This window comes from Podarcis filfolensis, assembly GCF_964270895.1.
Source record: "Podarcis filfolensis genome assembly, chromosome: 5".
In the NCBI taxonomy this organism is placed as follows: domain Eukaryota; kingdom Metazoa; phylum Chordata; class Lepidosauria; order Squamata; family Lacertidae; genus Podarcis; species Podarcis filfolensis.
In genome coordinates, this window is record NC_139608.1 from 883,949 (window position 1) to 911,762 (window position 27,814).

The window sequence follows — 27,814 nt, forward strand, 5'->3', positions numbered from 1 at the left end:
CACAGCAGGAGGAAGAAGGAATGCCATGCAAACTCTTCCCAAATGCCACCCCCTTTCTTACGCTGGAGGCTAGGACTTGAACCCATGACTTCAAGTTACAAGACAGGAGATTCCAACTGAACATCAGGAAGAACTTTCTGACACTAAGAGCTGTTTGACAGTGGAACAGACTCCCACAAGAGGTGTGGACTCCCCTTCCTTTGAGATTTTAAGCAGATTTTAGGCAGGCCTCCTAACAGGGATTCTGTTGCTACCGTATTTTCTCGAGTGTAATATACACCTTTTTTGGCCAAATTATGTCGCAAACATTAGGGTGCAGGTTAGATTTGATGGCGGACTTACATTCCTCAGCAGATACTTCCTTGGTTTCAAGGTTTAGAAAACAGAGGTGCACATTCGATTCAATGGTGCATTCAATTAGTGTAAATGCGGCAGGTTTCTTGCAGAGCAGGGGGTGGACCAGATGACCCTGGGGTCCCTTCCAACACTCGCAGGGGAGTCACTCCGCCCCCAGAGCCGGCTTCCTCAGATATACAATTGTTCCATGAACAACTGGGCCACACTTCAGGGAATGTCTTCTTCAGCGTTCAGCAGGCGCAGGGAAATCCCCACTTACGCAGGAGTTCTGTTCCTGGCCGCCGCCCATGTCCCTGGGAGCACGTGAGCGGGGATTCCCAAGCTCTGCGCCCCACCTGCCCTGCCGCCACCTGCTTTCAGCACTGAAAACATGCACAAACTCCACACGAACGTAACACTTCATGCATCAGAAGGCAAGGGAGGCTCTCATCCTCAGAGACTTGGGTGCAAATCGGTTGTCTTTTAAGGTTCACTACAAAAGTCTGGGGTCACCCGCCCTTCTGCTTGCACCGTGCCTAGAAAGCACGGCTCTGAGCCGTAGTAATTGCTTTTCCTGGTAATCACTATATTTCTTCCAATCTTTTTGAAATTTTTGTTTGCTATAACCTCTGATCGCATCTGTCAATCTTGCCAGTTCAACATAACTAAATAATCTATCTTGCCATTCTTGTTTTGTTGGAATTATTTCTCCCCCCCCCCCCAATTTTTCGCTTTGTCATTTCAGGCAAATGTCCAATGGCCCCCTGAGGAACACCACCTGGGAGAACTTAGGGGGCCAAGACCATTCCCCACGTGAGCGTCGCTCGCTGACCCTTCTTTTAAATCACGCAATCGTGCTTTTTGCTTTACAAAAGCAATGTATGCAAGTTAATACATTAGCAGGGTTTTTTTTGGGGGGGGAAACACTTGTAATGTGATAGACAATGTTTAAATTTGGAGGGAATTAGAGATAAAGATTCTATAGACATGTATGAATGAAGATAATACAATGGAACCAAGGGAAGGAATAGAGGGAAGTTGGGGGGTTCAAGTAACCCCAAAATGTTAATATTGATTGAGTATACAGTTGTTATAAATGTTTTATTTTGTGTTTTTATTTTTCCTTTAATGTAAGGATTTTGTGTGTGTGGGTGGAAACTAATAAAAATATTTTAAAATAAAAAATAAATAAACATGGAACCATGGAATTGGAGTTGGGAGAGACCCCAGGGGCCATGCAGTCCACCCCCTCCTGCCGTGCAAGATTCCCGGCTAGTGGATCCCTACCTGGGACAGCCAGGAGTGGCTCTCAGCTGCAAGGACACAGCCAGTCACACATTTCCCAAGCGCCTTGCCTCCCTTGGCTCCTCGAAGCTCAGGTGAACTTCCTTTTGGACAAGGAATACTCACCTAACCTGTCCGGAAGCAAAACTATATACAGCAGCTCCTGCGGGGAACTTGGCAGACAGAAGTTGGACTCTGGTGGCACAAGTTTAAGAGAGATGTAATTATTGTTTAGTAGTGTATGCTTGTGTAAATATTTTTTTTCCTTTTTAAATAATCTGTGTTAATTTAAATTACACACATATACAAAGAATTTACAATCTCATACTACAAAAAGGAAATTAAAGAAAAAACAATGAAGAAGAAAGAAAAGAAGAAAATACAGAAAAAAGAAAGAAGGAAAAGCAGATTTACGTGCATAAAAAAACTTAATCTTCCTAATTAATACTTAAATAAATACTTAAATAAAAAAGACTTCTGACAAAACGAGTCTTCCAATCATTCTCATTGTACTGCTTATACTGTCGTTTTTTCGCACAGTCTTATATTCTTTAATATTATTCCCGTCTACTCCACAAAGTAAGTAAAATGTTTTTTCCTCCAAGGAGTGGGGGGAGAAATGCACAATTTAAAAGGCTATAGCCCACATAGACTCATAGAACCAGACAGCCGGAAGGAAACCCAAAGGTCCTCTAGCCCAACCCTCGGCCGTGCGAAAATGACAGCTACATCAGCTGACGAATTAGCCATGCCCAAAAGATGGGCTGCCCTGGTCCCGGCTGCTGCCTTGCACAGCTGCTTTGGGATGCAGATTCTGGCACAGCGTGGGCAGGATCCAGGCCAAGGCCTCCTTCTTAGGAAGAGCCTGCGCTGCTGCTTTGGGAGTCTGTCTGTGTCAGCAGCGCTGCCCAGTTCCTGGGAAGGGAAGCAACCGCCCTGCGCTGAGTCAGACCAATAAATCTTCTGCGAAATGCACAACAACATTTGAAGAGGCTGATGGCACCAGCCCCAGGGACCCCATCCAGGCCGGGAGCCTTTGCTCACAGGGTGACCCCGGGGAACCCCGCAAGCAGGATTGGGGCTCTCCTGTGGATTCCAGCCACTGGCATTCCGGAGCAGGGCTTCCTTCTGCTATGGAGGCAGAGCGCAGCCTTCCCGGCTAGGAGCCACCCAGGAATTGGTCCAGTCTTCTTTGAAGGCCATCTAGGGTAGTGGTCATCCCTGCCTCCAGTGGGAGGGAGTTCCACAGCTGAACTCTGCACTGAGTGAAGAAGTCCTTCCTTTCGTCTGTCCTGAACCTTCCAGCGCTCAGCAATGGAGGAGGCAACTCTGGGCTTGATAAAGCAATGCCCTTACTAGCCTTAAAAGGTAAAGGGACCCCTGACCATTAGGTCCAGTCGTGACCGACTCTGGGGTTGTGGCGCTCATCTCGCTTTATTGGCCGAGGGAGCTGGCATACAGCTACCAGGTCATGTGGCCAGCATGACTAAGCCGCTTCTGGCGAACCAGAGCAGCGCACGGAAACGCCGTTTACCTTCCCGCGAGCACTACCTATTTATCTACTTGCACTTTGAAGTGCTTTCGAACTGCTAGGTTGGCAGGAGCAGGGACCGAGCAGCGGGAGCTCACCCCGTGGTGGGGAATCGAACCGCCAACCTTCTGATCAGCAAGTCCTAGGCTCTGTGGTTTAACCCACAGCACCACCCACGTCCCTTATTAATTAATTAACTACAGTCATACCTCGGGTTGCGAACGTGATCCGTGTGGGAGGCACATTCGCAACCCACAGCACTGCGTCTGTGCACATGTGTGACACGATTAGGCACTTCTGCGCATGTGCATGACGTCATTTTGCATTTCTGTGCATGCATGAGCGCTGAAAGTGTTGGAGTCTCAGCTTCAGGATCTGTCCTTCCAGTGAGCACTCAGGGCTGATTTCCTCCAGAATGGATACGTTTGATCTTCTTGCAGTCCATGGGACTCTCAAGAGTCTCCTCCAGCACCAGAATTCAAAAGCATCCGTTCTTCAGCGATCAGCCTTCTTTATGGTCCAGCTCTCACTTCCATACATCACTACTGGGAAAACCAGAGCTTTAACTATACGGACCTTTGTTGGCAAGGTGATGTCTCTGCTTTTTAAGATGCTGTCTAGGTTTGCCATCGCCTTTCTCCCAAGGAGCAGACGTCTTTTAATTTGGTGGCTGCTCTCACCATCTGCAGTGATCATGGAGCCCAAGAAAGTAAAATCTCTCACTGCCTCCATTTCTTCCCCTTCTATTTGCCAGGAGGTGATGGGACCAGTGGCCGTGATCTTTGTTTTTTTGATGTTAAGCTTCAAACCATATTTTGCGCTCTCCTCTTTCACCCTCATTAAAAGGTTCTTTAATTCCTCCTCACTTTCTGCCATCAAGGTTGTGTCATCTGCATATCTGAGTTTGTTGATATTTCTTCCGGCAATCTTAATTCCGGTTTGGGATTCATCCAGCCCAGCCTTTCGCATGATGAATTCTGCATGTAAGTTAAATAAGCAGGGAAATAAGCCTTGTCGTACTTCATAGCATTACAGGATGGCAAAATCCCAAAGAAGGGTCGTTCACAAGTAGAGGATTTCTGTGATTGTAAGTCGTTTCAAACTTCTTGTTTCTGTTGTTGTGTTTTAATGTTGCGACCTGCCCTGAGCGGTTTAGGGTGAATGGTGGGCAATTCATGCTGGCACCAGACCTGTTTTCTCTACCCGCTCAGGTGAGGCCCAGGTGAGTCACAGGGGATGAGTGCCAATTGCCTAATCTGCACTTCGCTCATAATTCCTCACCCTCAACATTCCCAGGTGTCGACATCTCTCTCCCACAGCCAGACCTGCTTGGCAGTCCTGGGCTGCCACCCTTAATGATTCCTGGCCCACGACCTCTGCTGGCCCTTGCTGAAAGGAAACCGATCCTCGCAGGAGAGATCAGATCCTCACAGGGAGATCAAATCTCAGGTGCTCAAAGGGATTAGCAGCAGCGAGGGCAGCTCCTCCCTTCAGGCTGGCACCACCTTGGCCTCTGTTTTCTTGAGCACCCAGATCTTAAAAGGAGACAAGGAGACAGAGAGTGAGGTGGGCGGGCAGGATGGGCACCCTGGCAGGGAAGGGCAAGGGATGGGAGTCGTGTGGAACTGGGTGCTGGCTCGTTTGGCAGAAAGCAGGAAAAGCGTTTGTGTCCAATCCTGGCCACCTCGCCTCAAAAAGGACATTGGGGAGTTGAAAAAGCTTCCTAAAAGGGCAACAGAAATGCTAAAAGGAAGGGCTTCTCCATGCAGCACATACCGTATTTTTCGCTCCATAAGACGCACCTAGTTTTTAGAGGAGAAAAACAACAAAAAAAATATTCTGAACAAAACAGTGGATGTATGATTTTTGTGGTTCATGCTGTGGCCACAGACATGTGATTTGACAGTGAGTTTGGATGCAAAAATCCTGTGAATCCATGTGGATCCGTGCTTTGTAACCACGTTTTTGTGCCACTGCGGCCCCAGGAAACAGTGGGTGCGTGGTTTTTTTGGTGCAGGCTGTTGCCATGGACATGCTATGTGATCTGATGGTGAATTCAAGGTGACCCAATGTAAAAATCCTGGGGATCCATGGGCTTTTACCTCCCCCCTCCCAGGCAGCCTCCTTTATCTCTAGCGTCCCTTATCTCTCTCCCAATCCCACCGATCAGCTGCTTCCTTTCAACACCCCCTTCCCTCTTGTTTGCATTAGTGTCTTTTCCTTAGCTGGAGCAGTTTTTTGCTCCTCCTTTTCTTCTAATTTCTCTCCTCATTGATTTAGTCTTCCTGTCTCCTCTCCTTGCAAGTTCGCTTCTCTTTACCTCCCCCCTCCCAGGCAGCCTCTTTTATTGCTAGCGTCCCTTATCTCCCTCCCCGATCGCTTGCCGATTAGTGGCTTTGTTTCAACACCCCTCTTTCAAAAAAAAAAGGATGATCTGCTTTTTGCCCCAGGGACATGCATTCGCTCCATAAGACACACAGACAATTCCCCTTACTTTTTAGGAAGGAAAAAGTGTGTCTTATGGAGCGAAAAAATACAGTAGGTAACTATGGAACTCCCTGCCGCAGGAGGAAGTGGCAGCCACCGACTTGGATGGCTTGGAAAAAAGATGAGACAAATTCATGATGGCTCTGCTCTGAATCCCAGTTGCTGGAGACCACGGGAGTGGGGAGCTGGTCCCGGGCCCGAATCCTGCTTGCAGGCTTCCCTATTTGGAGCATCTGGTTGACCCCTGTGAGAGCAGCAGGCTGGACTAGGTGGTCCCCTGGCCTGATCCTGCAGGGCTCTCCGGATGTTCTTTGTCCCTCCTATGGAGTCCTGGAAGAGCCCCCACTCCAAGGGAGGTCCTTGAGGAAGGCTGCCTCCAAGTCACCTGAGCCAAAGGCTGAGGGCAGGCAATCTGGTAATGGAGGGATACAATCTATTTCAGAGAAACAGACCAGACAAGAAAGGAGGAGGAGTGGCGTTATATGTCAGGGATGTGTATACCTGTGAAGAGATCCAAGATTTAGAACCTCAAAGCCAAAGTGAGAGCATTTGGGTCAAAATTAAGGGAGAGAAGAATAACAGTGACCTCATTGTGGGAGTTTACTATAGATCCCCAAGCCAAACGGAGGACATAGATGATGCCTTCCTGGAACAGATGGCCAAGCATGCAAAAGGAAGGGAGATAGTAGTAATGGGGGACTTCAATTACCCGGATATTTGTTGGATGTCAAACTCAGCCAAGAGCATAAGGTCAAACAGATTCCTCACTGGCCTTGCTGACAACTTCATTGTCCAGAAAGTGGGAGAAGCAACAAGAGGAACAGCCATTTTAGATCTGGTCCTAACCAATGTTGATGACCTGGTTAGTGGGGTAGAAGTGGAAGGATCATTGGGCGCGAGTGATCATGCTCTTCTGAAGTTTACTATACAGCGGAAAGGAGCAGCCAAGCATACTAGGACTCAATTTCTTGACTTTAAGAAAGCCGACTTCATAAAACTTAGGGAAGTGCTGGGTGAGATCCCATGGACAGTAATACTAAAAGGAAAGGGAGTTCATGATGGCTGGGAGTTTGTTAAGAGGGAGATAGTAAAAGCACAACTTCAGGCAATACCAATGAGACGGAAACATGGAAGGTGCCTAAAGAAGCCAGGGTGGCTATCTAAAGAACTTTTAACTGAGTTAAGATTAAAAAAGGATGTGTACAAAAAATGGAAAAGGGGGGAAACCACCAAAGAGGAATTCAAACAAATAGCCAGCACGTGTAGACACAAAGTCAGAAAAGCTAAAGCACAGAATGAACTCAGGCTTGCTAGAGAGGTTAAAAGCAACAAAAAAGGCTTTTATGGGTATGTTCGTAGCAAAAGGAAGAACAAAGAAACAGTGGGGTCACTCAGAGGAGAAGATGGTGAAATGCAAACAGGGGACACAGAAAGGGCTGAACTCCTCAATGCCTTCTTTGCCTCAGTCTTCTCCGATAAAGAAAACAATGCCCAACCTGAAGAATTTGGAGCAAATGATTCAGCAGAGGAAACACAGCCCAGAATAACTAAGGAGATAGTACAAGAATACTTGGCTAGTCTAGATGTATTCAAGTCTCCAGGGCCAGATGAACTGCATCCAAGAGTATTAAAAGAACTGGCAGATGTGATCTCAGAACCACTGGCAGTCATCTTTGAGAATTCCTGGAGAACAGGCGAAGTCCCGGCAGACTGGAGGAGGGCAAATGTTGTACCTATTTTCAAAAAGAGGAAAAGAGAGGACCCAAATAATTACCGCCCAGTCAGTCTGACATCAATACCAGGGAAGATTCTGGAGCAGATCATTAAGCAAACAGTCTGTGAGCACCTAGAAAGGAATGCTGTGATCACCAATAGTCAGCATGGATTTCTGAAAAATAAGCCATGTCAGACTAACCTGATCTCGTTTTTTGACAGAATTACAAGCCTGGTAGATGAAGGGAACGCAGTGGATGTAGCCTACCTTGATCTCAGCAAGGCATTTGACAAGGTGCCCCATGATATTCTTGTAAAGAAGCTGGTAAAATGCGGTCTTGACTATGCTACCACTCAGTGGATTTGTAACTGGCTGACTGACCGAACCCAAAGGGTGCTCATCAATGGTTCCTCTTCATCCTGGAGAAGAGTGACTAGTGGGGTGCCACAGGGTTCGGTCTTGGGCCCGGTCTTATTCAACATCTTTATCAACGACTTGGATGATGGACTCAAGGGCATCCTGATCAAATTTGCAGATGACACCAAACTGGGAGGGGTGGCTAACACCCCAGAGGACAGGATCACACTTCAAAACGACCTTGACAGATTAGAGAACTGGGCCAAAACAAACAAGATGAATTTTAACAGGGAGAAATGTAAAGTATTGCACTTGGGCAAAAAAATGAGAGGCACAAATACAAGATGGGTGACACCTGGCTTGAGAGCAGTACATGTGAAAAGGATCTAGGAGTCTTGGTTGACCACAAACTTGACATGAGCCAACAGTGTGACGCGGCAGCTAAAAAAGCCAATGCAATTCTGGGCTGCATCAATAGGAGTATAGCATCTAGATCAAGGGAAGTAATAGTGCCACTGTATTCTGCTCTGGTCAGACCTCACCTGGAGTACTGTGTCCAGTTCTGGGCACCACAGTTCAAGAAGGACACTGACAAACTGGAACGTGTCCAGAGGAGGGCAACCAAAATGGTCAAAGGCCTGGAAACGATGCCTTATGAGGAACGGCTAAGGGAGCTGGGCATGTTTAGCCTGGAGAAGAGGAGGTTAAGGGGTGATATGATAGCCATGTTCAAATATATAAAAGGATGTCACATAGAGGAGGGAGAAAGGTTGTTTTCTGATGCTCCAGAGAAGCGGACACGGAGCAATGGATCCAAACTACAAGAAAGAAGATTCCACCTAAACATTAGGAAGAACTTCCTGACAGTAAGAGCTGTTCGACAGTGGAATTTGCTGCCAAGGAGTGTGGTGGAGTCTCCTTCTTTGGAGGTCTTTAAGCAGAGGATTGACAACCATATGTCAGGAGTGCTCTGATGGTGTTTCCTGCTTGGCAGGGGGTTGGACTCGATGGCCCTTGTGGTCTCTTCCAACTCTATGATTCTATGATTCTATGATCTCAGCCTGGAATTTCTCCCAACCTTTCACTGCTCCTGTGACTATTAGCCAAGCTGGATGAGAGCTTTGCAAAGGCAGGAAGGAGCAGGGGGAGCCCCTTTGGATGCTGGAGAGTTTAGCATCTTTTCCAGCTCTTTTATCAAAGAAAATGGGGGTCTGTTATCACCCAACCCTTTTCTGCGATGTCTTGTCTCTGCAGTTCAGTCTGTCACACCACATCCCGCTTTCCAGGCAGGAACGACTTGTGAACCACGGAGAGTTCTTGGGGAACATATTATGGTCTGTCAGGGTCCTTAACAACCTCCCCTTTTTTGCAAACTCATGCAAGCAGTTCCGGAAACATGGAACTGGAAACATGAAGCTTCCGTCGATCGCACACCATACATTCAGAGCACATTTTCTCCCTTATTTATTCAGTTTATATCCCTCCCAGGGGTTGTGCTTATTGTTATACTGAAAAAAAAATAATTAAAACATTTACAATATTATTATTATTATTATTATTAGTATATCGATCTCAGGGAGGTTCACAACATAAAAATACCAGTGAAAAACACAAAATACATAATAAAAACAAGAAAATAACAAACCAATAACCCCCACAACACGTTTAACAGGGTGTCAAATGTTGATCATAAACAATATTTAAAATATTATATCTCTCACTCTCAAATGACCCCTTTCCCCCAAGAATCCTGGGTACTGTAGTTTGTTAAGGGTGTTGGGAGTTGTAGTTCTGGTAAACCACCATTCCCTGAATTTTCTTTTTGGGGGTTGGGGAGGGAAGTGCTTCAGATGCACGGCACCTGCACATCTCTCTCCTCTTCTCCTTCCAAGACGTGGCTCTGAGATGCTTCAGCTGGAAGGGCTGAGGGCGAGGCAGCCAAGAGCTGAGCGACAGGAGTCCAGCCAACAGGTGAGCCCTTCTGCATGCCAGGCACCTCCAGGCTGGAATTTCTGTCTCCCTCCTCAGGTGTCTCCTGCAGGGTCTTGCATAACACCGGAGGGAGAGAGGGAGAAAGGCTGAAAGGCTCCAGAGGCTGGAACAGGTTTTTCCCCGCTGCAGGTTTGGCTAAAAGAAGGCGTGTGCTCTTAAAGGCAGGCGGCAACACCATGGAGACAGTGACTGCTCTGCTCCGAGTTCAGATCAGCCGGAGCTTCGGTTGCTGCTGCCATCCTCGGGGGAGAGGACGCCCTGGACTGCTTGACAGCCGCCAAGTTTGATGGGGGAAGACCTTCTGAAGGACCACCGCCGCCTCCTCAACCAGGGACAGGAGGATGAGCTGGTAAGAGGCAGCGGAGAATTGAACTTTCTGGCTCCCCAAATCAGCTGCGTCTTCAGGAACCTCAGGAATTCCTTCCTGCTCTTGGCTCCAGAAGAAGGCTTGTGCCTCCTGGCCCAGGGCTGGCTCACTGGGAAAGCGCCCCTGAGCGCACAGCCGAGGGGCTGGGGCTGGGGGGTGGGACGGGACGACATTGGACGGCTTGCTCTTTTCTCCCCGTGCATTTCAAGGCTTTGGCAGAAATCCACAGGTGGATGCGTCCTCTTTAAAAAGGATGGATTCAGGCCAGACGAGTCGGCTGGTGCCTGCGAGAATGAAAAGGGGGACTGCAGCAAAAGGTTGCAGCATGCAGTGCTTCCAGACGGGCTGAGCAGGAAGTGGGTCCTCAGCTCCAGGGGGTTCTGGATGAAATGCAGAACTGTAAGGTCCATTTTGATCTGAGCCCTGCCTGGGCCACCCTCTTGGGATCTATACCAGGAGGCGTGTGTTGGTTTTCCTAGACTTCTCAGTAGCTTTCAGTCCCATTCAGCACAGTGTCCTTCGGGGTATGTAGTGGGGTTTGGGGTTTGGGGAGACAGCATTGCAGCGGTCCCACTCCTACCTTGAAGGGAGGGCGTAGAAGGAGGTTCTGGGCGACACCTCCTCTGCCCTGCGGGTCTTGTCTTGACTTCCTCACTCCGTTCTTTAAGAGCTACCACAGAGACTGTGCTGTGTGTGGGTGACAGGGCACGCTCTGTATGAGACATCCAGCTCAGGTTGGACAGACGCCTTTCAGGGATGCTTCAGCCGAGATTCCTGCACTGCAGGGGGTTGGACTAGATGACCCCCGGGGGTCCCTTCTGACGCTACAGTTCTGCGATTCTTCCTGCCTCGGTAGACAGGAGACCATCTTGGGCAACTTCTTAACCTCAGTGCTGGACTGGATGCGGGAGAATGAATTTAATCTTGATCCAGAGAAGATGCAGGTGCCTTAGGCAGATTGTTCGGCCGACTTTAATTTTGGACAAATGTTTCCTCGGGGTTTAGGGTAAACGCCTTTGATGGGGTTGCATTGAATCACAGAATTGTAGAGTTGTGGGCTCTTTAGTCTGACTCCCCGCAACTCAGAAATGCCAGCTAAAGAATCCCAGACAGTGGGCATCCAACGTCTGCTTCAAACTCCCCAGTGAAGGAGAGCCCACCTCCTGCCCCCCAATTAAAGAGCAGGCTTGCATTTGGGGAGAGTTCCTGAACCTGGCATTGTTATTTTTGGATGTTTGGGGGGCAGCTGTGGTTGGATGTGCATTCAGCTTCAGGCTACATGGTTACCTTACCTGGGAGTAAGGACCACTGAACACGACGGGGCTTCCCTCGGTGCAGAAATGGGCAAGATTGCATGTTGAGGACACCATCTGTGCCCAAGGCTTTTGCCATGGTTGTGCATGCTGTGGCTGCTTCTTGACTAGACTACTGTAATGCATGTCATGTGGGGCTGCCCTTGGACGCGTTCTGGAAACTTTAGCTGGTCCAGAAGGTGCCAGCACTATTTTTGTCTGGTGCCAGGAGCTGGGAGCAGGCGGCTCTCATCCTTTATGGACTCCACAGTTTGGCACTTTCTGGGCTAAATTCCAGATGCGGCTGCTGATCAAAGCCAGCTGTTACTGCCTGAGCCTGGGATCCTCTAGGGAGCTCCAGGTCCACTAGGTGACCACCACCAGGTCCACCACCGTGAGTTGAGGGCACCAGAGAAGGTCTTCCTCAGGCGCCTCCAGCCTCTGTGGTGAGACTCTCGCCACCAGAGTGAGGCCTTTTGGGTTGCAGAAGACCAGTGAATGTGGTGCATCTTACGGAATGAGATATAAACACCATAACATCCAAGACGAATCATCAGCATATTATACAGGAGTGAGTCTTGGGGAAGGGAAAAGCAAGGAACAGGATATGCAAATAGCAGACGATGATCCATCATAACTCTTAGAGGAACTGTATGCAACTTAACTAAGAACTGTACCCCCGCAGCCAAAGGCCTTGCCCGCATTTCTGCTTCTTACGGTCTGGATGGATAAACACGTCTGGATGGAAAAACGTTTTCTTCAGTTCCACGGCTTCTGGGGTGATCAGCTTCACCGTTCTGGCAGTTTCCCCCCAGTCCCCCAAACTGAGCTCAGTAACACCCCGTTGAGATGAGGAAACGGTCTGTAAGTTTAACTACAGTAGTGAAATTGTAGAATTGGAAGGGATCCCAAAGGCCATCTAGTCCAGCCCCCTGCAACGCATGAACCATACCTTTAAAAAGACCCTGGCAGATGCCCACCCAACCTCTGCCTCAAAACCTCTGAGGGAGGAGAGTGAACCACTTGCTGAGGGAGTCCGTTCCGCCATCGAATGGCTCTTACCGCCAGTGCTGAGTCGGAATTGCATTTCTTGCAGTTTGAACCCACTGGGTCAGGTGGATTCTGAACCAGCAGAAAACAAGCTTGCTCCATCTTCCCTGTGAGGGACAGAGAGAAACACATGAACTCTTTCCACCACCCCCCCCCCCCGCCCAGTGGAAGGACTGGAGACATCTGTCCACACCTTCATTTTTTGGGAGTCATCCGAAGGCCTTGGCTGCTCTCTAATGAAGTTGGAGTTCTTGTTATTAAATATACCAAGAAAAAAGCACACCAAGAACTCTGGCCAGTATAAGTTTCAATAGTGGGAAAAGCTCGAGATACACGTTGATCTACCCACACTTAGTTGTTATCTCTGAGAAATGTAGAAAATAACAGGATTTATTTATTCAAATTCTTCAACTTACATGACCCCTTAAAAATTAGCTGATGAAGGCGAATACATCGAAACAGGGCCCTGTCCTGGTTTCTGATCCATAACTGACTTCTGACTTCTGCTCAAGGATGGAAACTAAGATCTTCATGTCAAATCTGACTATGGACTAACATGAACTTATCTCTACTCATAAACTCTTATCTCTAATACTGTAACAAATGATTGTGTTATACATATCCTTATGAGTTTGAGTTTGATATCTCTGTTTGAGTTTGTAATCCTTGTCAGAATACGTACTTTTGAATGGATTAGTTTTTGCGAGTAGGGACCACTTACATTAGCCAGAGTTCTTGGTGTGCTTTTTTCATGGCTGCTCTCTAACCTGGGAGCGTCACCTGGTGCCTTGATGCCGTGCCAGGGCTGTGCCACGCAGGCTGGCTCTTCCCCTGGGGCAGCGGCGCCACGGCTGGCTTCCTCCACCAGGCTTCCCTCCGCTTTGCCTGCATGCTGCATTGGCGCTTCTGAGATCAGTCGCTTTTTGAAATGGGCTCATTCCCCCCCCCTTCCACTGAAGGATCCTGTCCTGCGGCCCCGATGGTGGGAGTGAGGAAGAGCCACAGGGGCTCAAGTGTTGGGGTGATGATCTGTGGCAAGATGAAGGCAGATCGGAACAACAACTGGGGAGGGGGGAGTTTGTGCCCCAAAGATGGAAGGCTGAGCTTTCCACCAGGCGCTGCTTCAAAGCAAGCCTGGCCACTGTCTTGGTAGCCTCTTGGTGAAGGTGTCTTCCTTCCACCAGCTAAGTGTGGAGGGAAGAGCTCACCTACAAAACAATCCCCCCCCACTTGGCTCTTGGGTGGAATCTACACACATATAAAAAACACTGTGAATATGTTTTTTTAAAAAAAGTTTTGAGAAACATATTGAATTTGACATGGCTCACCATCGCCATCTAGTGTCACAGTTGTGTATTGCCCTTTGCAACACACTTAAACGTTTTACAGTGGTATCTCGGTTTTCAAACGTCTCCACTGACAAACATTTAGGTTTTTGAATGCTGTAAACCCGGAAGTAGATGCTTCTGTTTTTGAACACGCCTCGGAAGTTGAACATTCCGCTGAGCACAAGATCCTGAGGTGGTCAGCTGTTGAGTTTTCGGTTGCCGAACGTAAGAGGCAGGAGGTTGCTGTGGGCTCCCCGGCTGAGTAATGACCAAAGGGGGGGGTTTGAGATCGCTGACCGCACTGTTAGCTTAGTAGCCAGGAAAGGCCAACAGCTGTACCAGCCTAGTAAGTCAGGCCAGACGAACGGCGGTGTGTCACAGTACTAATTCTCGGAGTTGTCCAAATTGAGTCTACTGTGGGGTTATTTATTGTGTTTCCTGAAAAGTGGGGATAAAACCCCGACTGCAGTATAAAAGTAAGAGCTAGCGCTATTAAAATTCTTAAAATGGGTGCACCTCAATCAAAGAAATGAACCCGCAGACTCCTGATGGGAAAGAAGCCCAGTTGGCGCTTATTTCCGGCCTGGACTCTGACAGTCCCCTTCAATTTGTGTTTAAGAAACGTTTTTCTTGTGTTTAAATTGTACTTAGGTAACATCCAGCAGCTGCTTATCTTAAATGTGCCATCTAAAATAAAAATGCAAGCTTGCTCCAAGATTTTAAATCTAAGAAAGCCATGTTGGGCCTTATCAATCTTAAACAAGACAAAAATGAGAATGAAGTGTGCAAATGTTTGTTATTTGAGAGAGGCTCAAAAGAGTCTTCCTCCTTGTATGTACTTCATTAAGCATATGCCTATGAAAGTATGGTCTTCCTTCTAAGGAAAATATCTGAGTTCAGTTTTAACTTTGATTTGGTTGGACAGAAGAGTTATTGTAAGGCTCCTGATATCAGTCTCTATAAGACTTCCTGGCCTCTTTTCTTAGAAAATGCCCCCCCCCCCTTGTTTCATTCTGTCTCTTTCAGGGTTTTTTCCTTCTTACTTCTGTGCCAGGTAAATTTACTCCCGAGTAAGCTTCCTTTAAAGGAAACTGCAAAGGGGGGGGCATAGATTAGGCTTACTATTCCTCTGCAAGTTCAGGAAAAATTGTTCACTTTTGTATTCCTTTTAAATCAAATCTATGGCTGTTTTAACTATGCTTAATAAAAGATCCTCTCCCTATCTTAGAAAAAAAAAACTGTTCACTTAATCTTCCTTTAAAGATAATTTCTCTAGTTACTTGCATTCTTTAGTCTAAGGAAGCAAACTCAAACTATCTCAAGATCTGCTAAAAGGGTTCTGTGTAAAGTTGGGTACTTTTATTTTCCTCTTCCTTAGTACATGATAGGAGCATGGCTTGTGGTCTCCTCCCCAGTTGTGTCTGTGTACATAAGTATGTGTGTGTGTCTCGGGTAGTACAAATCTTGCTATGAACACTGTATTTTAGGGTTGGACTAGATGACCCCAGGGTCCCTTCGTGGTTGCCATCTGTGGTAAATAAAAATATGCCCTTTTCCCTTATGGGGTATCCAAGAGCCCATATAGAGTCCTTACATAGGTTCCCTATTGGTAGGAGAAAATAACAGAGGCCAACCAGAGAATATTTGAGAAGCAAAGCAGCTAGTAAGCTTGATCTTTATTGATCTGTTGCAACAGGGTGCTCCCCTCACGCGCAGGAGAGGAAGAGGACCCCCCAAAAATGCTGTGCAAGGGCTTATAAAGACTTTTGAAATTCCCATCCTCTAGATCAAGACCACCCCCAGAAACATTATGCATTCATCACAGAAGGGGTGTAACCTAAGACCACCCCTCAGATAAGGCGGTCTAAAACAGAACATTTGCATGTTGTTTCCTCCTGTCGCTTTGTTTATTTCCTGTCTGGCAGGTTACTTGATTGGATTTCTTGGGGAGCCTGGGCAGTCTTTTGTAATGATAAGGCTCACACCCTTATTCAAACACAGATTAAGACAGGATTTGTGAAGGAAGAGACAATGGGGAGGCTTTTCCATTTTGACCATGCAGAGAAACATTTACTCGGTTTAGGAATCAAAATGGTTCCAGGTTGGCTTTCCTGTGCTGATCTATGTACGTGTGGTTATGAACGTTGCCATATATCTAAGACCATAAAATTCCTATCACAACGGTCTTCTGGAATGGATTGCGTTCAAAAACCGAGGTACCACTGTATTTGCAGGCTTATAGCTGAGTCCTTACTTTGATTCATCTGGGAGCCTTTTTTGCCACCTTTAAATGTGTTACAAAAAATGTTGCAAATACAAGCCAACCCATTGCTCTTAAACAACTAGCAATGCAGTCCAGTTTTCTTAAGTTCTTACTTGTTGGTCCAGTCCAGAACTCTTCTTTGTTTGGTCCCAGCGAGAGACAGACAGACGCAAGTCCCTTCCCCAACCTGCTGGCGGCTTCTGAGACAGACCCAGACTCTCAGGGATGAGTTGTCCATTAACCCCAGACTCCATCTTAACGAAGACTCCGCCTTCTCCCCACTCCCAGCTGTAACTTCTGCTCCTGTTCTCTGCAAAAATCACAAGACAGAGAAGCCAGGAGGAGAACACTTCAATCTGCTGGGACATTCAATACAGGGTGTCAGAGCAGCTGTTTTATTGCAAAAGAATTTCAGAAACAGACTTGAAAGGCAAGTTGTTGAATTACAACTTATCACTAAACTGAAAACTATGGAGAGAATAGAGATATTGGATTCTTGTCTCATTACACGTGCTAATCTGCATACTATCCCTTGCTTTTTCCATGTAGGACTAACTGCAGTCGTTAACAGTCGTCAACAGGTTTACCATACCCATTGAGTTAATCACCCATCTCCTACTACCCTCCTGAGAAAAACCCCACCCTCCCACTATATATAGTCATACCTCGGTTACAGATGCTTCAGGTTGCGTTTTTTCAGGTTACGCACCAGCTGAAACCCGGAAATACTGGAACGGGCTACTTCCGGTGTCGGCGGTCGTGCTTGCGCAGAAGCACTAAATCGCACTTTGCGCATGCGCAGAAGCGCCGAATCACAACCCGCATGTGTGCAGACGTGCTGCTGCAGGTTGCGGACGCTGCAGGTTGTGAACGTGCATCCCACACGGATGACGTTCGCAACCCAAGCGTCCACTGTATATAGGTCTGGTGACTTCTGTTTCAGTGTATCTGAAGAAGTGTGCATGCACACGAAAGCTTAGATCCAGAACAGACTTAGTTGGCCTCTAAGTTGCTACGGGACAATTTTTTTAATTTTTAAATTTATTTCCTCTGCAAACAAAGCCATTCTGCAAATGCAAACCTCCACCCAAGGTTTTGTGCACATTAAGCATAGCTTTTGCAGAGAGGCCTTATCCCCTGAACCACGTGTCTTTGCTGGAATAAAATAGCCATTTCGTTTTTTGAAGTGGAGAGGGCTGAACCCACAGGTGCTCCACCGCCAGGGCAGGCGATTGCAAGAGATAAAGATCCTGCCACAGAGGCAGGCGAAAGCTGTCAGCAAAATGCAACCATACCAGCCTAGCTTGCTCCTGGCCTTTAACGGGAGCTTGGTATGCAGGAACCAGGAAGGGATTAATTTATTTTAGCAGCTCGAGGTAAGCATTTAATCACCTGCTGATATCTGAAGGCAGAGGAATGTAAACAGAACCTGCTCCTTTTTCCTTATGGGGTATGCAAGAGCCCGCATAGAGTCCAGAAGTGGGTTCCCTATCGGTAGGGAACCTTTATTCTGGGCTCCTCCTCCCTCCTGCATGGGGTGAGTGGGGACCCTGTTGCAACAGCTTAATAAAGATCAGGCTTACTAGCTGCTTTGCTTCTCAATAATCTCTGCTTGGCCTCTGTTATTTTCTCCTGTCAAAAGAGAACCTACTTAAGGACTCTATATGGCTCTTGGATACCCCATAAAGCAGGGGTGGGCAGCCTGGGGGCCGGATGTGGCCCAATCGCCTTCTCAATTCGGCCCGCGGACGGTCCAGGAATCAGTGTTTTTACATGAGTAGAATGTGTCCTTTTATTTAAAATGCATCTCTGGATTATTTGTGGGGCATAGGAATTCATTCACCCCCCCCCCAAAAAAAGAAAATATAGTCCGGCCCTCCAAAAGGTCTGAGGGACAGTGGACTGGCCCCCAGCTGAAAAAGGTTACTGACACCTGCCATAGGGAACCCACTTCAGGACTCTATATGGCTCTTGGATACCCCATAAGCCAGGGGTAGGCAACCTTAGGCCTGTGGGCCGGATCCGGCCCAATCGCCTTCTCAGTCCAACCCGCGGACGGTCTGGGAATCAGCATGTTTTTACATGAGTAGAATGTGTCCTTTTATTTATTTATCTGTGGGGCCTGCAGTTATTTTCTTATAACCCTGGGGGGCTCGCTGGGCTCCTTCCCTGCATCTCTGGAGGCCTTGGCCTGATCCAGTCCCCGGCGGCGTTCCCAAGGTGTGGGTCACGTGTGTTTCGGGCCCCCCTTTCTGCGCTGTCGTGCTGTGGATGGGGGCCAGCGCTCCGATATAAGAAGCCCAAGTCGTCATGGCGATGGAGATGCGGGCGATGGAGACGGATGGGCCGGTCCTCGCTCTGAGCATCCTTCCCTGGGCCCCCCGGCCTCCCTGCCTGGCTCGGATTCTGCCCCGGCGGCTCCTCCTGGCTGTGGGGCCCGGCCGCTGGCACCGTGGAGCCCAGTCCGAGGGGGCTCCGCTGGTTGCTGCCCTGGCCCTGGGGGGCCAAACGGTCGCCGTCGGTGGCCACCGCCAGCTCGCGGGGCCGCCTCCTCAGCATCAGCTTCATCAACAGCGGAGCGGCCCCCTCGACCCCCGAGAGGCTGCCCAGATGCCCCCAAGTGCGTGCCAGCAGGGGGGAGCAGGGGGGACCCCCCAGGGGATGGGGAGACACGGGGGGCAGAGGCTGGGATTGAGGAGCCAACAGGCCTGGGAAGCAGGAGGGGGCGGGGGGGGCTTTGGCAGTGGCTCCATGGGGCGGGCAGGAATTAATAATAATAATAATAATAATAATAATAATAATAATAATAATGTCATTTATATGCCACCCATCTGACTGGGTTGCCGCAGCCAGGAAGCACATGGCCTTGCGCCTCCAGTTATTTTCAAAACAGTTTTTTCAATTGGATTCATCTACAGCCCTAAACCCAGAGGTCCCAGGGCGGTTCGCAGAATAAAATCAAAATAGGAAACCACAAAATACACCATCAAAATAGAAAGCGATCTCCCAGTAGCAACCCCTCCTCCCAAAAAACCCACACATTTTAAAAGGGCTCTCTGATTTCTTTTTCTTTCTTCCCTATTTTTAATGTTTGAAGTTTTCTTCTGTTTAATATTCTGTTGGGAGCTGCCCAGAGTAGCTGGGGAAACCCAGCCTGATGGGTGGGCTATAAATATATTATTATTATTATTATTATTATTATTATTATTATTATTATTGTATTATTACTACAGTGTTATTATTATTACAGTATCATCATCAACATCATCATCATTCCCCCCCTTTTTTGCAGAAGGGGGATTTTTGGTGCCTCTGTAAACGCAAAGACAGCATGAAATATAGAAAGCATAACTGGAAACAAATTCAAAATCAGCCAAACGCCGGCTAGTCAGACACCATGAAGGGATTTCTTGCCTGTGCGTGGAACCCTCTTCAGATCTGAACTGGGCAGATTATCCTACACTGCTTTTCCTATGATTGCAGCTAATTGTTGTGCCAGTGTTTGTCCTTAATTTCGAATTTCCACTCCTGGTGGGTCGCTGACTCGTTTTATTTGTCCCTGTTTTGAGTTTGGGGGGCACCAGGAATACAAACGCAGGCATCTCTGCAACGGTTTCTCTGTTTTAATATTCTCAAACCGCCCCCCCCCCACTTTTACACCCCTTTGAGACTTCTGTCAGTGTAAGCGGGAGAGAAATATTAGCAAATAAATAAATGCTGCGTTGGGGACACTCGGAAGCGGCCAAAGGCATCCCTTCTGACATTTACAAAACATCTGTATTGGGAGGTTTTTAATGACTGATGTTTTTATTTTTTTTAATAAAAGTGTCATCATCATCATCACATTGGTACCTTGGTTTGCATACCTTTTGGATTACAAACACGTCAAACCCAGAAGTGCGTGTTCCGGTTTGCAACCTTTTTTTTGGATTACAACCCCCCCCTTTTTTTTTTGATTACGAACAAATTTTTTGGGAAGCCCCACTGGTGAAAGCGCGCCTTGAGTTACAACCTGTTTTGGTTTACGAACGGACCTCCGGGAGAGATTCTGGTAGTAAACCAAGGCACCGCTGTATTATTATCCCAGGGGCAGCAGGAGGAGTTTGGTTCCTCAGGTTCGGGGCGCATTTCCCTTGAACGCTTCCACCCTGAATGACCTGCCGTGTGTGATCTTCTGATGAAGGGAGGCATACAAATTTAATAAATAATAATCATAATAATAATGCTAGGAATAAGTGCATTTTCTTTGAAATCCTATTGTTTTGATGGATGCAATTTTCAAGGAAGCCTGTTAAGACGGACACCTTATTTTAAATTTTCCCGGTTTGGGATTCAGTTACAATTTGCGTGTGAATAATGCCTTTCCTTTGCGTTGCCAAAAGGGCCCAGAAATTCAGAAGGGAGAAGGGGGGGAACCTTTGTAAAGGATTGTAAAGGAGTGTCTTTCTCCACATAAACTGTTGTAGAAACAGGGTGTGTGTGTGTGTATAAATATATAAAAATATATTTATATATAAATATATATTGTGTGTAAGGGAATTGGTTTCAGTAGGAGTGACACATCAACTCCCTCCCCACCAAAAAAAAAAAGCCATTCTCCGAAAGAGGACTTTTATCATTTTCATTATTTATTAAATTTGTATGTCACCCTTCATCTGTAGATCTCAGGGCAGTCCACAGCATAAAAATACAGGATGAAAACACAAAATGCGGAATAAAAACCAATTTGCCTAACAGCTTCATGTGCTCCTTGGCATGCACCGCTAGATGCACATTTGGAAATCGTTTCTGCAATTGGAACGGAATAGAGAGAGGCTTCCCCTCTCCACTGCCACAAAAGCAGAGGCCAGGTGACTGGTGTGCCTGCTCTCAAGGTGCAAAGGGTGGATCAGGGCCCTTACGGCTGTGGTCCCGAGACAGAGAGAACAAGTGGTTGGGGCTTCTCCTCACTCCTGCTTGCTTTGCGCCAAAGCGCATGGCTCTGAGCACTTTCCCACTTGTCCTGTGCTTTCAAGACATGTGTCTGAGCGGGTTCCCTCACCCCCCCAAAAGTATAATTTTTGTGAAGTTTCCAAAACTTCTCAAATTAACTTCAAATTAGATAGCAACTTTGTTTCCCAGACTGACTTCCCACAGAATTTTTATTCAAACCCTTACCTGTTACGAAAACTGTCTAATACCATTATTTCATCATCATTTCTTCCGGTGAGCGGTTTTGACTTTGGCCCACCGCTTTGCCTCAGAAAGCTCACTCTTTAGCAATAAATCGGAAGGGGCTCGACTAGTATTATGCGCAGGGCCGGATTGAGGTTTGATGGGGCCCTCAGCTCCTGAAGCTAATTGGGCCCTTTCTATGTCCAGCTGTCCTTTGTCCACAACAAATGGTCGCTGTTTTTTGTGTTGAATATATGCTAGATGGTAATTGATGGGCCTCATAGGTACCTAAAGCCATTTGCCCACGTTGCCCTGCAACCAGTCCATGCAGAATGTAGGCACCCTATATATAGAAAGGAGCAAACCAGGGATATTTGAGGGTGGAGGCTAACAGGCGGGGGCCATTACTTACAATGGGGGGGGGCAACTCCCTAGAGACTGTGATCTACTCACAGAGTTAAAAACTGGCAGTGATCTACCCCCTTTTTTGGGGTTCAGGTCCAAGCTGTTGAGTTTTTTCAGGGAGGAGGTAAAATGTTGAGCTTTTTTTAGGGGAGTTGTTCAGTTGTTCAGCTTCTTTGGGGGGAGCCAATGATCTACCAGTGATCTACCGCAGATGTCCAGTGATCTACTGGTAGATCACGATCTACCTGTCGGACATGCCTGACTTACATCATAGGAGCCTAGACAACACAAAACATGGTTGCTGTGTGTAGGTTTTATTGTATTTGTTTTTTATCTTCTATTTTGGAAATGTACATCCATTTTGGGGGCCCCCCAAGAGCATGGGGCCCTGAGCTATACCTTGTTTGGCTTATACGTAAATCTGGCACTGATTACGCGAGAGGGAGGAACACTTCTCTCTGTCCATTTCCTCCACCTGCAGCTCTGATGATGCAGGGACATTGATACTGATATACACTGATCTTCCACCCCAGGATATATTTGGCTACAAGACTAAAGGGTGCCGGAGGGCCCTGTGCCTCGCTGGGTACGTCCTGTCCTGCGGGGGCCTCCTCCTCCTCTTCTACTGGAAGCCCGAGTGGGACGTGTGGGCCAACTGCGTGGCCTGCGACTTGGAAGAGGCCGACGTCGTGCTCTTGCGGACAACGGTGAGTGCCTTTTGCATCTCCCAGGCAGCTTCCCCAAGTTCTCATCCCCAGAGGTTGCAGCCAGGCGGGGAATCGCGGAACTTGGCCGAGTCTCCCACATCCCACTGGGCAGTAACCCGGGAATTGGTTAACCTGCGGAACTCACTCCCACAGGAGGCAGTGATGCCACCAATTCAGAGGGCTTTAAAAGAGGATGGGATAAACTTAGGGAGGTTTTTTTCCTTTCTTTGGTGTTCCCTCATAGCCGAGTAAGATGGTCTTCCATAAACATGGTTTTAACAGTGAGTCTGTAAGTGACTGTGAAGGCTGATTCTGGATCCACACATCCTTCCACAGTGGGGACATTGGTTTCCGGGCGGATCACTGTGTGGATGTGCCAAGCGTGCCTTCCTCTTGGCACGTTTCTCTCTTGCGTCCTGGGTTTGAGCATCTTCAAAGCCCAGGACACCTTTGGTCAAGGCTGTTCTCCAACTGGAGCGCTCGCAGGCCAGTGTTTCCCAGTTGTCGGTGTTTATACTACTTTTTTTAGATTTGCCTTGAGACAGTCTTTAAACCTCTTTTGCTGACCACCAGCACTACGCTTTCCATTTTTAAGTTGGGAATAGAGGACTTGCTTTGGAAGACAATAATCAGACATCTGCACAACATGACCAGTCCAACGAAGTTGATGTTGAAGAACCCTTATCTTTATTAAACTGTTGCAACAGGGTCCTCACTCACCACACGGAGGAGGGAGGAGGAACCCAGAACAAAGGTGTGCAAGCCCTTATATAGACTTTTGAAATTCCCACCCTGTAGCTCAAGGTTGAGTTACCCCTGACCGTTAGGTCCAGTCGCAGAGGACTCTGGGGTTGTGGCACTCATCTCGCTTTACAGGCTGAGGGAGCCGGTGTTTGTCTGCAGACAGCTTCTTGGTCATGTGGCCAGCATGACTAAGCCACTTCTGGTGAAACCAGAGCAGTGCACGGAAACACCATTTACCTTCCCGCCAGAGCGGTACCTATTTATCTACTTGCACTTGACATGCTTTCGAACTACTGGGTGGGCAGTAGCAGGGACCAAACAACGGGAGCTCACCCCATCGTGGGGATTCGAACTGCTGACCTTCTGATCGGCAAGTCCTAGGCTCTGTGGTTTAGACTACAGCACCACCCATGTCCCTCTGTAGCTCAAGACCACCCCCCAAAAACATCATACATACATCACTGAAGGGGCAGTCTACAGCAGAATCCTGTCTGGCAGGAAACCTGTTGATGGGTTTACCTGGAGAGCCTGGCCATTCTTTTGTGATGATAAATACTTAACTTCTGAGTCCAGGTCACAGGCTCACCCTATTCATATGCCTGGAGAAGCTTCCAGTTTGGAAGAATCGTAGAATTTTAGAGTAGGAAAGAAACCCCCTGGGGTCATCTAGTCCAGCCACCGGCCATGCAGGAATCAAAAAGTTCATGGTGTAGTTTTTTAGGCCATCATCATTACATCTGAAATTCATGGAAGTGGACAGTCCAGTACAGTCTGCGATGTAAAGCTCTGTCTCCAAGCCCCCTTTTTCTGTTCCGGAGCTTTCCCCATGAAAACCAGCTCTTTAAAGCTCAATCAGAGCAAACATTAAGCTGAGGAAAACTCGAATGGACATTTGAATCCGATTCAGCTTTGAAGCGGTTTTTGCGGGGAAAATTCCGGGTCAAAACCCAAAAAAACCTCAGCCTGGAAAGAGCAGAAGTTGAGTGTGGAAGAGCCCTCAGGCTTGCATGAATAGCTGCGTGATTTGTCCTGCTTTAACCGGATTGTGAATTACCAACGGGATTCACGCTGTGTTTTCCCTCCCCTAGGATGAGTTTCAGAAGTATACCAGGAAGAAGGTGATCCACCTTGATTTGCAGAGCGTCTTGGACAGTGAAAAGCTGGACCACCTCCTTTTCGGCGCTGACCAGGATTCCGTCATCAGCAGGGCCATCATGAAGCCTGGAATGACGGTGAGCTTTCCTTGGCACAAGCCGGCAAATGAGTGATGGGCACCAAAAAGAGGCTTCTTCCCATCCCCGCCTTCCCTGCCCCTTCCTTTCTAGATCGGAGGAAATTGTTTTCTTCTTTGGCGATCCCTCATAGCCTAGTAAGATTGTCTTCCATAAACACAGTTTTAACAGTGAGTCCGTAAGTGACTGTGGAGGCCAATTCTGGATCCACACGTCCTTCCACAGTGGGGACACTGGTTTCTGGACAGGAGTCGATCCTGGTGAGGGTTTGCCAAGTGTGCCTTCCTCTTAGCATGTTTCTCCCTTGCGTCCTGAGTTCGAGTGTCTTCAAAGCCCATGACACCTTTGGTCAAGGCTGTGCTACCAACTTCCTTTCGTCTGTCCTGAATCTTCCAGCAAAAACCTTCCCTTTGCATCCCAGGGTAGCAGATGCACAAATGAAGCTACAAGGCTGCTTTGCCCCAGAAGCTCTTTCACTGAGCGGATGCAGTGATGCCAGCTGCCCCCTGCCTTGCTTGCTCCCCCAGGATGCTCCGCCAGGGTGGGGGCCGCTCAGGGGCAGGTGCTGCACTTACCTGGGCAGCGTTGCTGTCTGGCTTGACAATGGTGCGGCTCACGCTGCCTTTGCTCTCGTCCGAGCTGGACTCCTCCATTTTCTGTAAGAAGGAAGGAGGAGAACACACATTGCGACTGGGAGTCTCAAGGACCAGATTAGAGGGTGGCAAAGACGGTGAAGGGTCTGGAAGCCAAGTCTTTAAGAGGAATCCTTGAGGGGGCTGGAGATCTTTAGCCTGGCCATCTGTCTTGACACGCTTTGGCTGAGATTCCTGCCTTGCACGGGGTTAGACTAGAGGACCCCTGGGGTCCCTTCCAACTCTACAATTCTCTGTGTCTTTGAGAAGAGGTCCATGTTTGTGGAAGACAATCTTACTCGGCTATGAGTGATCGCCAAAGGAGAAGAAGAAGAAGGATGACGAGTCCTGCTGGATGAGGCCAATGGGGGCCTATCAAGGGCAGTATCCAGTTCTCACAGTGGCCAACCAGATGCCTGGAGGAAATCTGGAATGAGGATTCGAACACGAGATCCATGTTCTCCCCTCTTGTGGCTTCCAGAAGCATTGCTGCCCCTCGACCCCCTCCCCAAATCCTGCCGGCCCTTGTGGGGAACAGGGAAAGGCAACTGTCCTCTGCCCACAATCTTGGGCTGCAACTCTTTCCGTGTTGCCCCGCTGTGGGCTCCCTCCAGGGGCTTTTGCCATGCAGCAGCGGAAGGACGGACACACCAGTAGCACGAGATGCAAAAGCAGGTTCAGCTGATACTGGAGCTTGACAGATTGTGTTGCAAACAGACAGGAAAAACCACGTCCTGGAGCGAAGCCAGAGGGTTTTGCTCTGGCTGTTAGGAGAGGGATGGAGCCGATGGAGGGGACTTCTGGGGCAACGTTCCCACGCTCCTCCCTGCTGGAGGTGGCATGAGGACATGGCCTTCAGCCCCGTGAACGTGCCGTGGAGCCAGTGAATGTGCCCTGGTGCCAGCCACGTGACCGCAAGGGTCAAGAGCCGGGAAGGGCAGCCTCCAAAATCAAGGCGGAGGGTGACGCAATGTTTACGCCAGATTTCCTCTGACAACGGAACAATGGCAGAGGATCTTTGGCACGCCCCAGACTCCTTTCTGAGGAAGCCCCGGGCTTTGCACTGCAAACCACAAGCGCTCTGCTCAGTGGAGTGTCTTGCAAACCACTTGTGTCCCCAGGGCCTCCCTCCATCGCTCAGTCACACCGTCCCAGGGTCCTGGCAGGCCCCCGGTGAGGGTGGCCTTGAATTTCGCGAGGCATGGAAGCAGGAAGTGGGCCAGGAGGAGCAGCCAAACACAGGGCGACTTTCCCCACACTTTGCTAGGCTGGCAAACCGGAGACCCAGGATGAACAAGGGCTGCAGATTCTTGGATGTTTCCGGTCACTGCAGTCAACTCTTCCTCCTGGAAGCTGTCCCTCCCGGGTGACCGTCGGAGGATAAGAGCCTGATGGATCCAGCCAAAGGCCCCCCTGAGCCATCATCCTGTATCCCAGTGGCCATTCAGATGCCTCTGCAAGCTTCCTCTTCTTCTTTGGCGATCCCTCGTAGCCAAGCAAGATTGTCTTCCATAAACACGGTCTTAACAGTGAGTCCGTAAGTGACTGTGGAGGCCAGTTCTGGATCCACACGTCCTTCCACAGTGGGGACATTGGTTTCTGGACAGGAGTTGATCCTGGTGAGGGTTTGCCAAGTGTGCCTTCCTCTTAGCACGTTTCTCCCTTGCGTCCTGAGTTTGAGAGTCTTCAAAGCCCACAACACCTTTGGTAAAGGCTGTTCTCCAATTGGCGCGTTTGCAGGCCAGTGTTTCCCAGTTGTCGGTGTTTATGCTACATTTTTTTAGCTTTGCCTTGAGATCTTTAAACCTCTTTTGTTGACCACCAACATTACGCTTTCCATTTTTAAGTTCAGAATAGAGTAGTTGATTTGGAAGATGATCATCAGGCATCCGCACAACATGACTAGTCCAACGAAGTTGATGTTGAAGAATCATTGCTTTGACACTGGTGATCTTTGCTTCTTCCAGTACACTGGCATTCGTTCGCTTGTCTTCCCAAGTGATGTGTAAAATTGTATACTGCGTCTCGCAGAGGCTAGAGATGCCAAGTGGTCCTCTGGACCCCAAAAGGATTTTCTGAAAATTCTTCCCTGGGGCAAATTTCCTGACTTCTAGGTCTCCAAGCCCTTGTCATGCCAAGGTCACTGTCAGAGCACACCGGACTTTGACAAAGATGACAGGCTTGCACAGTGGGGCAAGGGCCCCATCCTTGCCCCCTGCCGACACGGCAGAGTTATCTGGGGCACAGCAGAGAGGTCCATATCTGCTTATGGGCTGGGATGTTTCAGTGGGCAAGCAGGGCTGTAATGGCTTGGCTCTCCCACAGAAGCGAGACACCGGCAGTAATTATCTCAGGTTCATTGCTCAAACACATAAATCACTCCGGAGCTCCTTCACTCCGTATCTGACTCCAAGTTTGCAGTTGCCGAGTCTAAACTCTGCCCCTTCCTCAGACGAAGTTGATTGACTTTATGGGACTGGCAGAATTGACTGGCAGAATCCGTGACCAGGGAGAAGAATCGGCAGAAGAAGAATGGAAGAAATTCAAAGACTATTGCAAAAATACTGTAATATTAAGGAATATTGAGTGATGTTGGATTGAAATTAAGGGGTTATCAGCTGTAATGGTATAAAAGAATATGAAAAAATAGTTCTTTTTTTGTATATAACTAAAAGTATAAGTTATAATAATTTAAGAAGATGGATAGAAAATAAGGTTTTTAGCTGTAATGCTATGAGATAAGGATTTGCTGGATGAACAATTTGAACTGGAATACAAGAAGGGGAGGCATGAGGAGGTCAGGGAAATATGTTATTGAAAAAAAAGTTATGAAATTTATGTGTTTTTAATATTTTTTCTTTTTAATTTTTTTCCTTTTTTTCCGTTGTTTGTATAAAATGGAAAATCTTAATAAATATCTTCTTAAAAAAAAATAAACT

General features: G+C 48.0%; 1 protein-coding gene across 4 annotated transcripts in view; it reads left to right on the forward strand.

Annotated features, from left to right (window-relative positions):
- The first annotated feature begins 9,805 nt into the window (after positions 1-9,805).
- The window catches only part of LOC310762149 (putative cation-transporting ATPase 13A5), a 56,892-nt gene continuing 38,883 nt past the window's right edge, over positions 9,806-27,814 (forward strand). Inside the window, exons 1-3 of one of the 4 annotated variants that reach the window (XM_083612724.1) lie at positions 9,806-10,050; positions 22,094-22,267; positions 24,100-24,243. In XM_083612724.1, coding sequence (XP_083468850.1) covers positions 9,988-10,050; positions 22,094-22,267; positions 24,100-24,243 — 381 coding nt within the window. In that variant the 5' untranslated portion in view covers positions 9,806-9,987. Of the gene's footprint in view, positions 10,051-18,326; positions 18,622-22,093; positions 22,268-24,099; positions 24,244-27,814 lie in introns of those variants that run through there. The other 3 variants (XM_083612722.1, XM_083612723.1, XM_083612725.1) reach the window with 3 other exon arrangements.